This window comes from Solanum verrucosum, unplaced genomic scaffold (genome assembly GCF_900185275.1).
Source record: "Solanum verrucosum unplaced genomic scaffold, falcon-dt-bn FXZP01000009.1, whole genome shotgun sequence".
Taxonomy (NCBI): domain Eukaryota; kingdom Viridiplantae; phylum Streptophyta; class Magnoliopsida; order Solanales; family Solanaceae; genus Solanum; species Solanum verrucosum.
In genome coordinates, this window is record NW_026020231.1 from 3937533 (window position 1) to 3950668 (window position 13136).

A 13136-nucleotide genomic window follows, 5' to 3' on the forward strand; every position below is an offset into this window, starting at 1 on the left:
ACTCTTCCTTCAGCTGGGGTCTTTGACAGAGGACAACAGACACCCAATAAAATCTAAAATCAACTCAATAAAGCACCATTTCCTCAGAACAAAAAGGATTCACAATGAAACATAAATCAACTCAACTCAAGCACCAGAATTGCATAAATCTGAAGTTGCATCTCAATGCACACATGACCAAACATGTTCATGTTACACGACCCTAGTAGCGTTGTATGAATTCATAAGGCCACCCTCGGAAAAATCTATACAGAAGATTCACATATGCAACCAGAAGTTCATAAGATTTACATTTGGTTATCCAAACGAACAAATCAATTAGAATCCCAACACATTAAATCAAGAACCACTAACCAAATGCTAAACACCATGCACCAAAATTTCTATCATTGAACTACTGATCATAACATTTTCAATACATAATAAAAAGTTCACATAGAAAGAAATCAGTCAAGAGAACTAGACACTTCGGAAAGGTATTTCGTGGAAAGGTTTATCACCTTAACAAGTAAATGTATCTGCGAAGAACATGACCACTTGAGGGCTTAAGCAACCAAAGACACTAAACAGAGGGTCAACAACAACAACAAAAAAGTCAAAACAGCACTAAATACAGATATAGCTACAGAAGTTAGCTTTACATATGTCTGAAATGAACCAACCATGGTGAATAACTGAAATCTAAGTAGCATTTTGTGAGATGGGTCCGAGGTAATCACCCTCCAAGCTCACAACTGCTTGGAATTCCTTCTCTGCCTCCACATACCTTGCTCCAACCACAATGAAACGCACCACGGTGTCTTTCTCAATTCTTGACATCTTCTCATTCATAAAGATGGGATTTTCTCCAGGCACATACTTATAATCAGCCATCTTCTGATGAGAGAGGTATACCTTGTCGGTGGGGCCACATCTCAAGAAGACACCGTGCTTCAAGATCTTGTCAACAACCCCTTCCAAAATCTCTCCACGGAATATCTTGAAGGTAATGCAGCTGAATTCTACAGGGAAAAGCACATCACCAGTGTGTTCTCGAACTTTCCCTTCCCCAATCCTCTCCAATGTAGTAAGAGCCATAAAGTAACCAAGATTTTTGGAGGCCTTCTTGGAAGCAAAGTCATCCAGGAGGCGAATAACAATTGCCTTCTGAAGCATTAAACCTTCAACATCAAGGTTCTCAGCAGGGATTATCACGTTCCATGACAATTGAGATTTCAAATACATTTTATATAACCTGTCACAAATCAAAACACAGTTAGCTTATCAAGGGAAATATGGGGCCTTACAAAGAAACCATGCAGTCACAACAATGCTAGTATGAAAGTTCAAGAAATGCAGTGCACATCTACTGAAATTATCCATCAGGAGAAGATTTCTAATCCCCACAAACATTAAGACGCAAAAGGTAGGGAACCAAAAGAGACAGAATGGTACATCAAATAAGGATTTGCGCGTTGTGTTCTTAACTAGCAGTATCAGTCATCTTTCCCTCAAATAAGTTGCAGAGATTGGCTTGAAACATCACAGGCAAACATAGAAGAGTACACAAGTTCACTCCTGTGAGATAGACTGTATCAGCTCATACGAGAATACAGCAATCAGGCAGTGGCAACGTCATCATTAATAAAATATTACAAACCCTCCAACTCTAATAAAAGTATTTATACCAATTTGAAACTCTTCTAAAGATTAAAATTATAAGTGAATATCAGTAATAGCAGCAACTCCTTATTAGCTAAACTGACTGTCGGAGCAGAATGGTGAAATAGAGTTTCTCACTGACAAGGAAACAAATTTTTAAAAGAATCGAATCACTTTAGAAGCCAACTGCAGGTAAGTGTTTATGCCCAGCATGAGTTGGTAACAATAACATAGGGTCTGGGAAGGGTAGTGTGTACCCAAACCTTACCCTTGCCTTTGGAGGTAGAGAGGTTATTTCCGCTAGACTCTCTGCTCAAGAAAAAAGCATAACACCCAGCACAAATTGGTAACTTAAGAAAAGAGGGGGGTAAAACCTTTTAGAACCAGTCAAATTATACTTACAAATTACATTGTTAAGTAGATAAAACTGAAATTCGTAATGAATAATACACATATCCATCCTTCCCCCTAGGTTTTGGGCAACATGTGAAAATCAACCTACCAAATGCCCCATATTTCAATCAGCTTCCTGTACAAGCATTTTCGGAGAGTCAAACAATACAAAATGCATAGACATTTCACGGAGACAATTACAGTAATATGAGAGTAAATTTAGATAAGAAAAAGGAAACATCGAATAACCTAAAACAATATGATTAGGAAAACTTTCAATTACTAGGGTAAAATCTGCAGGGTTTCTGAAACAATTTTAGAATGATAACAAAAGATAAATTGGCACTTCACCTAAAGAGTGCGGACAATGAGCAAAAAATGGAGTAAAATAGATTTATGTTACAGTAGACTACAACATTGCATGATCGGAAAGTAACAAGTGAAGGAAACAATATGAAAAATTCTGAACATTGAAAAGAAAAAGAAAAAAAAAACCGGCGATGGCGGCACAGTTGTGGGACTAACCTTTTGTGGAGGAACCGGCGATGGCGACGGCGACCGAGACCGAGACGGTAAGGGTTATGTTATTTTCAATTGGGTTCAGTTTAGTCCTTTTTTCATTCATAGTCTAATTATTAGACACGTGTTTAGATTCTTTTATATGGCTTTGTACTCTTCATTATCGAATGAGAAATCAAATTTTATCCTTACTTATTATGTTTTCCTAAGTTAATTTTCATGTCTTCTTCCATTTGTAAATTAGTCTTAATTATTAAATCATATATTTATCAACTTATTTTATTTTAATTAATAAAAATTTGATTGTTATCGAGACTAAATTAATCTATGATCAAATCTTACCAAAATATTTTTAAATTATATTTTCTAATTTGATATATGTTATTGTAGACAATATACTTCGCGTCAAACGCGAAAAATAATAATATAGTGGATCTTTGAGCTTGAATTTACTTGACTTGTACTAGAAATTCAAGGGTTTGAAGCTTGATCTTGACGGATGATTGAATTCAAGAATTTTTTAATTTCATGTCAGCTATAATAATGTTTAACAAAGACACTCATGAATTTTCCCACTTCCACTTGCACTCTTCCTTCTGACATGTCTTGTGTTATTAATGGAAATAATGTAATTCAACAAAAGGTAACATTGACAGAGACTATATCACTTTTGCATCACTCAAATTGATTATACAAACTACTAATTACAAGTTAACTGTTCTCAAGCTCTACCATTTCAAAATTCCAGAAAAACAAACCGGAAGAAGAAAGAATATCTATCTGAATTGTAAACCCAAAAGGAAAAAGGAAAAAGGAAAAAGGAAAAGGGAAGAATACAATCCGTAAAAGAATAGACATCAAACAAGAACATATATCATGGAGATGCCTCCGAATCAGTACTCATTTTTCCATTATTAGGTTGGTCAATCTCTTTACGAGATGCTTCCCACAGCTGCTGTTCTATCCCCAGCTTCCTCAGTTCTATCAAACCTCTTTCAACTGTCAAAATGAGCAACGGAATTACTATACAGTCAATATACTTCAATTCCTTGAATACCTCATCATGCCAAGCATCTATAAACTTGAAAAAATGATGAAACTCAATTTGGAATAGGTGCCCTATCAGTGGAAAGGGAGAGAAGAGTTTCAATTCTTTCAGCTGTCCTTCATAAATATGCAAGAGAATAGAGAAACAAAGAAATAGGGTGTGTGTGGTTGGAAGACATATAGAGGATATATTCTCATGGCACCATCGAAAACATGAAGTTTAGGTAACCACTAGTTTTGCTAGTCCAGTGCTAACCAATGCATGTGAGGATCAATTATAGCTTTACACAAAAAGCTCTTCCACCAAGGCCTACAAAAGAATGTTCTATGGCACCACTGATAATATGAAGTCTAGGTAAAACTAGCTTTGTGGGTCCCAATCTAACCAATGTCTGATCTTAATTTTACACAAATATAGCTTTTCCACCAAAGCGACAAAATAATGCCAATTATAGTTTGACACAATATAGCTATTCCAACAAGCCTACAAAGTATGGACTTCACTACCATGACAAGTGGAAGCTCCTAACATGCTTTTACAGGCATCTTAATTGCTGTTCAAGAGAGCAAAGAGCAACTCTGTTACAAGTGAACGGACAAAATTATTTTTAAATTGTTTCTACATTAGTTATTACAAATTCAACCCTATTGCATGTGTAACTTTACGTAGTAAATATCGTTCAGAATTATTCCTTCTACTTTCCTTGAAACTGTTTAAATTTAAATTTCCTACCATAACTGTAAACCCTATTTGGTTGTAACTTTTCCTAGTATGGTATATTGATGAAAGTTGCATATTACCAATAAAGAAAAAGAACATGTGATTTTTCAAAGGACTTCAATTTCCATGTTAAACATACTTTCCTATATTTTAAAATGAAAAGTTCCTTTGGGAAGTGTTGAGAAAAATAAAAATAAAATTATAATAGGAGACAAACCTTGTAGGAAAATGAAGTGTAGTAGAAAGACCAATTTAGCTCCTATCCGACCTCAAGGTAGCATCATAAAATGGGGGTATCCAGAGGGTTAAGCTATAATGGATCAAGAGACTCGGCTATATATTGCAGGAGCTTGGGTTTCATTAGTAGTATAAATTACTAACAAAGTTTTTGTGCTTAAAACTTGATTAAACATAATAAGATTCTAGGTACATGGACTTTTTAGGAAGATACTTTTTCTGTAACAGGAATTTCCATGCAAGGCTCCAATGGAATTGTTTAAGTGGCAACAACGGAATGTGATAGCTACCATTATTTGAGCTTTTATTAGTAGTATGGATTGCATTCCTTTATTCAAGAAAAAAGTTGAGGAAGTTAATTACCATCAACTGCATCATGAGTGGTTGGTGACTGTCCACTACGGCCAATCCAGACCTGAAGCCTCTCTTCTGCAATATCCTCTTCTACACAATGCACTTTGGCTCTCCTCCAAAAGTATGTAAGCCAAGCCTGCAATTTTAATGATGGATCATCACGTGGTGGAACTAGTGCAACCGAAATTGGTCAAGTCGAATACTCCTCAAGTAGTTTCAACATTCAATTAATTCAGATCTTTATAGATCTACAAAAAATTCCATCCTGTAAAATTGGTCTCACCAGAGCATGTATGTAATTTTTTTCTTTTGAAAGGAGTATGATATGTATATCTTCCCAGCATGCCAATTGATATTAAGGGGCCAATACAACAGAAGAAGAGGAAATGGCTCCAGAACAAAATAACTAAATCACGGAGAAAAAAAAGACAACTGACCTCCTTGAAAAGAACATCTTCCGATTCCTCTTGCCCCAACTCTGCAACCAAAAACACACAGCTCTAGATCAAACCCTTGTAAGGAATCCCAAGAAAGAAGGCACACGTTATACCATAACAAATCAACAGCCTCCAGTTTTAACAAGGCATGACCTATATACCAAATAATCTAGAAAAAGAACAAATACTGAAGTCCAAAGTGGGGAATTGACACTGATTTTTTAAAGGAATTGCATCTTTTACATCTGCATAGAAATCCCAAAGAGAGTCTATATGTACACACATAGGCTCAAGAAAGGATTATTCCAGCTGCTCTCAAATAAACAGCAGATTTTCTTAAATACCCCCCCCCCCCCCACCCCACACACACACACACCTTCTTCTATTTTCCCTCCCCATAGGCGAATTGAGCCCAGAAAAGGGAGAATGACATTCAAGTTTTAACAAATTCTTAAAATAGGAACCTAAATAAATTGATCTACAAATCCTAGTTAAGGAGGATATTCAAATAACCAACAAACAGAGGTATTCCAAATCACACGTGTTCAAATTTGTATAAAGTGAATTGAGCAAATTCCTTACCATATGCATCCATCAACTTGGGGTCAACAGATGATTTAGGATCTGCCAAGCAATAAAAGCATAAAAGACAAGAGTCAGTGTTATTCTATTTTATTTTATTTTTTGTTGAGATTATTCTATTTTCGAACTAACAAAAGATTGATATTATTCGATTTTAAAACTAACAAAGATGGAGTAGGGGCTTGACATAAGAGAACTGCACCAGATGGAACGGCAAGAAGACTAGCGAATTAATCATTATGTTAAAGTACATGTGCCACTGGATGTTTAGCGAGCAGTCAAGTTAATAATAGAATTCACGATTGCAAACAACACAGAGATGGACAACAGGTATTTGCTCTAAACTGATGACTATGCCCTACTGCAATTATGGAAAATCAGATATGGTGTCAAGTAAAAATGCATGAACTCTAGGAGATGGAAATTTTGATGTGTAAAAGCATACAACAGATACACCTGAGATGAGAGGAGTACAAAGTAGAAATTAGTTTCATCCATTGAAGCCAACAGAATTACAAATTCACACAAAATCATAAGTCATACCAGAGGACTGCCGGACTACATTTGAGCGCCGATGCTGTGCCAATGCAAGAATAACAGCATCCTCTACCTAAAAGCAGAAAAAATGTTGTTTATAGAATATACTGCACAGTTTTTTGTGTTTTTTTTTAGAAATAATATCCTTCACAACTTTTACGACATATAATAGGAAGAAAACAATTTTTGTTATTTCTTTCTCAAAAAAGAATAAAACAAACAGAAACCTTGAGGGAAGCTAATTCTCTTAGAGCCATTTCAACTGACAGCATACTCTCAATATTTCCCTCTCCAGATAAGTCACTAATGTCACGGGCACGTTTGCTCCGATCAGAATCATCGCCACCTGCTCAACACAAGAGAGATTGAAATCCAACTTAGATGCAACGAGGGAAACATAAGAAGCAGAAAAAAGGCACATTTGGAGTTAATGCAGGACGGAAAATTGCAAGGAAAGACTAAGCACCATTCCAGGATTCCTCTCTGGCCTTCTGGCCAGCAGAAATCACAACTTCAAATGGAAGAGGTGCAAAGGATGACCAATGTTCATGCTTCGTCCCTGCTATATCTGCACAGATACCTGAATCCCCAAAAGTTAGCACGCCAACTCATTATTAGCATCCCCCCTTCCACCCCAAACAAAAAATCAAGTAAATATTAAACAAACCACATGACTGAACAGCCTCAAGTAACCCAGGAAGAACACAATTATAAAATAGAGTATTTAACCAAAAAAAATGGTTTAATGAATAAGATTGAACATGAAAGAGAATAGGCTACTGCTTAAGTTCATTACGAGACTCCCACATATCATTAAAAAAATTAGTACTCCCGTACATCAATTTTTTGGGTAATCGCCAATCAGTTCTCAGCTTATCACCAACAATACTCCAATCTTATCCCTAGCTTATCTTGCATATTAATTTCATTCAAAACATAAAACTAATAATTGAAAATGGTTCCTAGGATAGTCAGCCGAACTATTTCAACTAGTGGTGGCTTCGTTTCTTTTGTGAAAAATGTTAAAAGAGTCAGGTGGCTTATCTTTGTGATAATAGCAATTGAGTGAGTCAAAGCATTCGTAAGACAAACTAAGACTTGTGGATCATGAAAGAATAAGATAGTTAAGCATCCAGGTAAGTGGTCAATGGGTTCAAATCCAAGCAGAGGCCAAAGAACAAACCACTAGTTGATTTCAGCTCAGCTATTTACACCTTGGTGGAAGCTTCAAGTAACCAGTAGATTAATCGATGTGGGGACTAGTTGGCCGGAATACCAACATTATAAATAAAATTAGAATTTAGATAGTCAAAAGCTAAATTACCCCCCCCCCCTCCCCCCCAGCTTCAAAATAAAAGGAGCATCAGCTAGCTCCTCTACATTCCTCTTAACTTAAGTACCAGACTTTGTTCACGACATGGTAAGCCGCATATTGCATGTTTTCGAGATATGTTGAGAAAGATTCCTACCTCACCGAGCAAAACAGGAGAATGCACCTGCATATTCCTGGTAATGAAAAAGAAGGAATAAAGTGAATACAGTTTGAGATCCTTCTTTGAATTTGCTTCATTTTGGATTACAACTTCAGTCCTCAGCGTCCATCTCGCTCCATTTAAGTTCAAATTGGTCCAATATTATATAAATTAGAAATTTCTACATTTTTTAAAGGCTCTAAAATCTCTGGCGAGACTAAAAGACTTCTCCAGCGCACACTGGACCAAAAGTAATGTGCTAATATAACTAAACTTAATCCCAACTGATTGGTGTTGCCTATATATATATCTTTTAATTCTATTATGCCCTTTTATTCGCTAGGTCTACCTGAATTTCAAGACATACAAGTCATTCAGGGCCACTTTCTTTCATGTGATTTACGTATTATCGGCCCCCCTTTTAACACATTCAATCACAATGGTGTCATACCTAGGGACCAGTACATCTGGAGGCCAATGTAGGACAAATTGGATGCTCCTTGAACCTTCTCAAACTAAAACTTCATCCATTTCTTTGGTCATCTGACTAGGAGGGGCTTCCTCAACTACATAATTGCTACATTTTGGACACTTTCAGTGATCATGGTATTTCTCTACTTGTTAAGCCAAGAAACACGTTTTATTCTGTATAAGCAATTGATAGATGCTAAAGATTGTAACTTCAGAACAGTAACTATAGTACGATACATATTACACCCACTAAACAAATCCAAAAGAAAGATGCTGATTGAGCAAATTACCATATTGTACAGCTAGGCCCCAGTATCGAGAAAGCCAACATCTCTTTAGAACCACTTCCTCCTAGAATGTCAAAAGGACAACAGATATCAAAGTGAGAGAGACTGGGTAGTGAGTAGCATAATCTGAAGCTAAAGGCAAAGAGTTTATCTCATCAGAATTCAAACAACAACCATCTCTTCATGGGTCAAAATCATTCTCTGTGTCATTGTTCGAAGAGCTTTGGCTTCAGCTTCAGCTTCCTGAAGCTGTTCCATTGCATTTGCAGTGTCATCCTTCAAGTTCTGAACAAAGAAAAATTTGCAAAAAAAAAAAAAAGTTAAAAGGAAAGATCAGTGACAATAAAAAGCACACAGCACCCAGAGAGTAGCATGAACTAACTTCAATCTCAGTACGAAGTATCGTAATTTCGTCTTCTCTTCCATCCTTAGTTTGCTGTGCAGCTTTAAGAGCAGCCTGCAATAACAATGCAGGAGAAGAACAGTATCATCAAACCAAAAGCAACACAAGCATAAACATTAAGCAAGCAAGGAGGAGTATTATCATAATTCCCAATAGACTTGTCTAGACACATTAAAGTTAAAACATTAAAAAAGTTTGACGAGCAACAGTATTTGATGCATCGTGACACAGTTAAGTAACAATGTTTGTCTTTACTACTTGTATTCACAGTTCTTCAACCTACCTCTCTCTGGCGAAGTGCTTCTTGCTTCCTGTAGTCATTGCATACCATCAGACAATGTTTGCTAAGCAGAAATATGGAAGGGGAGAAAATATTACAGATTGTACCTGGTTAATAATTTAGCTTCAAGTGATAGTCCTTCTCCAAGAGAAGCAACCTGTAAATAAGGAAGAGAAATAGCTTCATACAACTGTTAAATCTAAAAAACTAAGTGAAGACCAACCATGACCTCCACTATAATCCCATTCCATAAAGCCATAAGTAATATATGTCTCATTCAATGAAAACCAGTTAAGATGATTAGTTGACTGAAACCTCTTTTGCACAATAATCAGCTGCACCCCATTTCTTGGTGCTTATTATTAACTTTAACATTTTACAAATGTCCTGGGAACAGATTAAATTATAGTATGTAAAATTGGGATCACCCTCAAGAAACTACTATCCTCAGTGTAGACAATTATTAGTGGTGACTTACCTGTTTCTCCAACAAACGAACCCTAGCTTCAGATTCTTCACGTTGTTCTTCTGTACGACGTAACTGTAAATTACATCAGCAATTGTGATCCACAGAGTTACAAAGTCGCAAAACTTTTTTTTTTCATTTATTCTTTTCATTTAGAAAGGTAAATCAACTAACCTTATCTAAAATAATGTCATTTTCTTCTTGAAGCATATCAAGCTGCAAAGAATTACAAAACTCTCATTTGAATGTTAACAGAATTGTTATATATCCAATCGTCCAAATTACGTGAGCCTCGAGAGATAATGAACACATGCACCAAAATGGACAAGTCTAGCCTATTTTAGTAGCCATCCAGATACCATCTTCATGTAGATGACATACCTCATCACGAAGCGCAGAAGTCTCATGATCATTTCCAGAATCCTTCAAATCCATTCGTCCTAATTCTGGTGTGAACCTAAAATCAATTTCTAATACAGTTAAAGATCATCATCTTGCCATGATTAAAAAAAAAAACATCACATCAAGATATTATACAGATTAAGGGGACATCAATTATCGTACAATTAAAAATAAGTCATATGGTTATTTGCCACTATCCTCCTGTATGTCACAGGAAGAAGGCTTTCTTATGGAGTCTAACATATGGGATTGAGAGGCAGTTGACTGATAGTTGATTGATTGCTCCTGAAAATCACAAGAGCAGTCCTAAATCCTATGTAGTTTGTCAGGTCTTCAACAAATAAACTATGCTTACTTCCAATCTCTTACAAATTAAGCATCATAAGCAATGACAAGCGAGAAAAAGATGAATAAAATTGCAAAAGTTAGAACAGATGAGAACTAGGTGAAAACTCAATGTCAGGTCACAAATTCACTATTTCAGTTTCAGTCCAACTGTAATCTGTTTCTAGTCCGAGTTTCAAAATAAACAAGGCAGAAGTAGCAATCCATCTGTTCAATGCAAGTATTAAATAAGCACTGGAAAGTTGAAGTTACACAGTATACTAGTTTTGTCAAAAATAAATAAATTGATATAGTTCAGTCAAATATTAATAGATGCTATCAGTGGAAGATAAAGAAAATAGCAATGGTTACCTTTTCTCTCTCAAGCGATTACCAGGAGGTTCTATTGGTGGTATGGTAACTGGAGTTCTCACTGATGACCTACTTGGTTGCAGTATTGCTCCAGTTGTTGTTGCTGCTGCTGATGTACGAACAGACATCGAGGAGGGTCTTCCAGTAGACGATGAACGAACAGAAGGAGTGTGATCCATAAAGTTCCGACCTAACTAAACATGATAGCATCTAATTACCATCAGAAAAGAAACCTTAAGCAAAGTATTTGTATGACAAGTTATAAAGCATTAGTAGTTTATAAAAAGAAGTTACTAATAGAAATGTCTTCTAGAAAGTGGATCCCAAAAGTCCCCAGACTTGATTCTTCTGCAACACAGAAATCTCTTCAGATAGAAGCCAAATTTTCAATTCATTTTCTTTTGTTGGATAAGAGAAGCCAATTTTTCATTATCGCCACACCCCATAGCATGTGTCTTCATGGATTTTTCTCCACCCCCACCCCCACCCCCACACATTCCCACACACACCCCGCGACTTCTGTACATTCTGGCTGGCAAGATGAGAGGTGAAATAATAGCCTTTGGCTTTTAGATTTTAGAACGAGATATATCAAAAGCAAAATTATTTCATTGAATCTTGAACCAGCGGATGAAAAGTCAAATGAAAAACCACATCAGTGCACTTCCCTCATAGTCAAGCAATGTTGGCATATGTTTCCAGTCAGAAAATTATTGCCTAAGAAAAGAGTTGACCTGCAAATATTTTTTTACCTCCTCTAATGAACTATTTTTCTTTTTTCATCAAGAATTTGATTGACCAACCGATTCCAATCCAAACATATTCAACTAAACACGGTTTAAGAATCGAGAATCATTCATAATCTCACATCAAATCATGCAACAGTCAATAACTATGCAGAAAATTTAACATACAAAACACAGTTCAATTTAAATTTTTTTTAAAAAAAGATAACAAAAATTACCGAGGGGGAAGGAGATCTATTGGGCTTGGTTAGTGAAATAGCCGCCAAACCACTGTTCTTGTTATTGCTATTACTCCGATTGTCGTTAGTAGAGAAAGCAGCTGTAGGAGGCCGAAACCCTAGATCATCATCATCTTCTTCTTCATCAGGCCTATGAGAAGAAGCCATAACTTGTGCCAAACGCTGAGCAGCAGCTTTGGCGGCGACATTCTGAGTCCTCTTTATAGTAGACATTCCTGTCACCGTAGGAGGCAATCGAGCACGGGGATGAGCCGGCGATCCCGCCGGCGACGATGAACCTGTACTACTTGACCCTCCACTCCACTGCCGAGCGTACACCGGACTTCCCGTCCTCCTTCGATCCATCTACTCCGTCGAAACTGTAAGTGAATTTTGAGAAGTTTTCTAGATTTCCATGGAAATCGTTAGGACCTAGATTTTCTCTCCGATGGAAGATCGGGAGAAAGAGAGAGATTTGACGGATAAAAAGACGGCGTCAAACTTAAGTCGGAAAAAGTATCAATAAGTAGAAAATGAAACGCGTATCGCGGGAGAGACGATAGAAACGGAAAAAAATGACCGTACGAAAAAATAGGTAGCTCGGATTTCAGTTACCGTCAAATGGACCATGAGCTACTATATGTTCTTTTTTATTTTCATCTCGGCGGCGAAGACCCTATGTATTAACGGTAGACGGGGGAGTTTGTATTATCCGAGATTCTCAAATTCGCCGTATTTGGTAATACTATATTGAAGTTGTAGCATATTGTGATACAAAGACAAAATATAATATCTTGTATCAAACTCAAACTCGAATATTGTAAGTCTAGAGTTTTACTCTCGAAGACTATTACAGAATATCAAATTACTAAAAAATTTGATTCGGTTCAATAATTCATTTTTTGGTATTTTATACCAGTCCTAATTAACGGAGTTTCGAATAGGTGACAATCGAAGAACAAAAGAAATACAAAAATTGGGTAAGTACTATTTGGTAAAAGATAAAATTTAAGTGAGACCATCAAATCTATTTTACAAGAAAACGAGAGAATGTTCAACTACCACCTAACCTACTAATCTAATTTGCGTAAGGTTGTATCCTCGATAGTCGATAAGCTCAAGATGTGTTAATATCTTGTTTAATTACCTCCCCCAATCCTTCTTCTATATGCCTTTACCTCTCTAAAAACATGATATCATTGTCAATCTCTTACACCTCTTCACTGT

General features: G+C 36.4%; 2 protein-coding genes across 3 annotated transcripts; both read right to left on the reverse strand.

Moving 5' to 3' along the window:
- Positions 1 to 619: 619 nt before the first annotated feature.
- On the reverse strand, positions 620 to 1263 carry LOC125832617 (DNA-directed RNA polymerase V subunit 7-like). Its single transcript, XM_049511809.1, has one exon. The coding sequence runs from the start codon at positions 1222 to 1224 to the stop codon at positions 682 to 684; it is 543 nt and encodes a 180-aa protein (XP_049367766.1). The 5' UTR covers positions 1225 to 1263; the 3' UTR covers positions 620 to 681.
- A 1952-nt stretch (positions 1264 to 3215) lies between these two features.
- On the reverse strand, positions 3216 to 12551 carry LOC125832166 (coiled-coil domain-containing protein SCD2-like). Of its 2 annotated transcripts, none has more exons than XM_049511315.1 (17): positions 11910 to 12551; positions 10946 to 11139; positions 10229 to 10304; positions 10022 to 10063; positions 9860 to 9922; positions 9489 to 9538; positions 9385 to 9412; positions 9081 to 9155; positions 8873 to 8983; positions 8702 to 8762; positions 6935 to 7048; positions 6696 to 6814; positions 6475 to 6541; positions 5932 to 5973; positions 5350 to 5390; positions 4922 to 5048; positions 3216 to 3552 (listed from the first exon to the last, which is right to left on the reverse strand). In XM_049511315.1, the coding sequence occupies exons 1-17, from the start codon at positions 12273 to 12275 to the stop codon at positions 3428 to 3430; spliced, it is 1701 nt and encodes a 566-aa protein (XP_049367272.1). In that variant the 5' UTR covers positions 12276 to 12551; the 3' UTR covers positions 3216 to 3427. The 2 variants fall into 2 exon arrangements, with proteins under 2 accessions (XP_049367272.1, XP_049367273.1); XM_049511316.1 differs by having other exon boundaries at positions 10946 to 11135; positions 11910 to 12137.
- Positions 12552 to 13136: the final 585 nt, after the last annotated feature.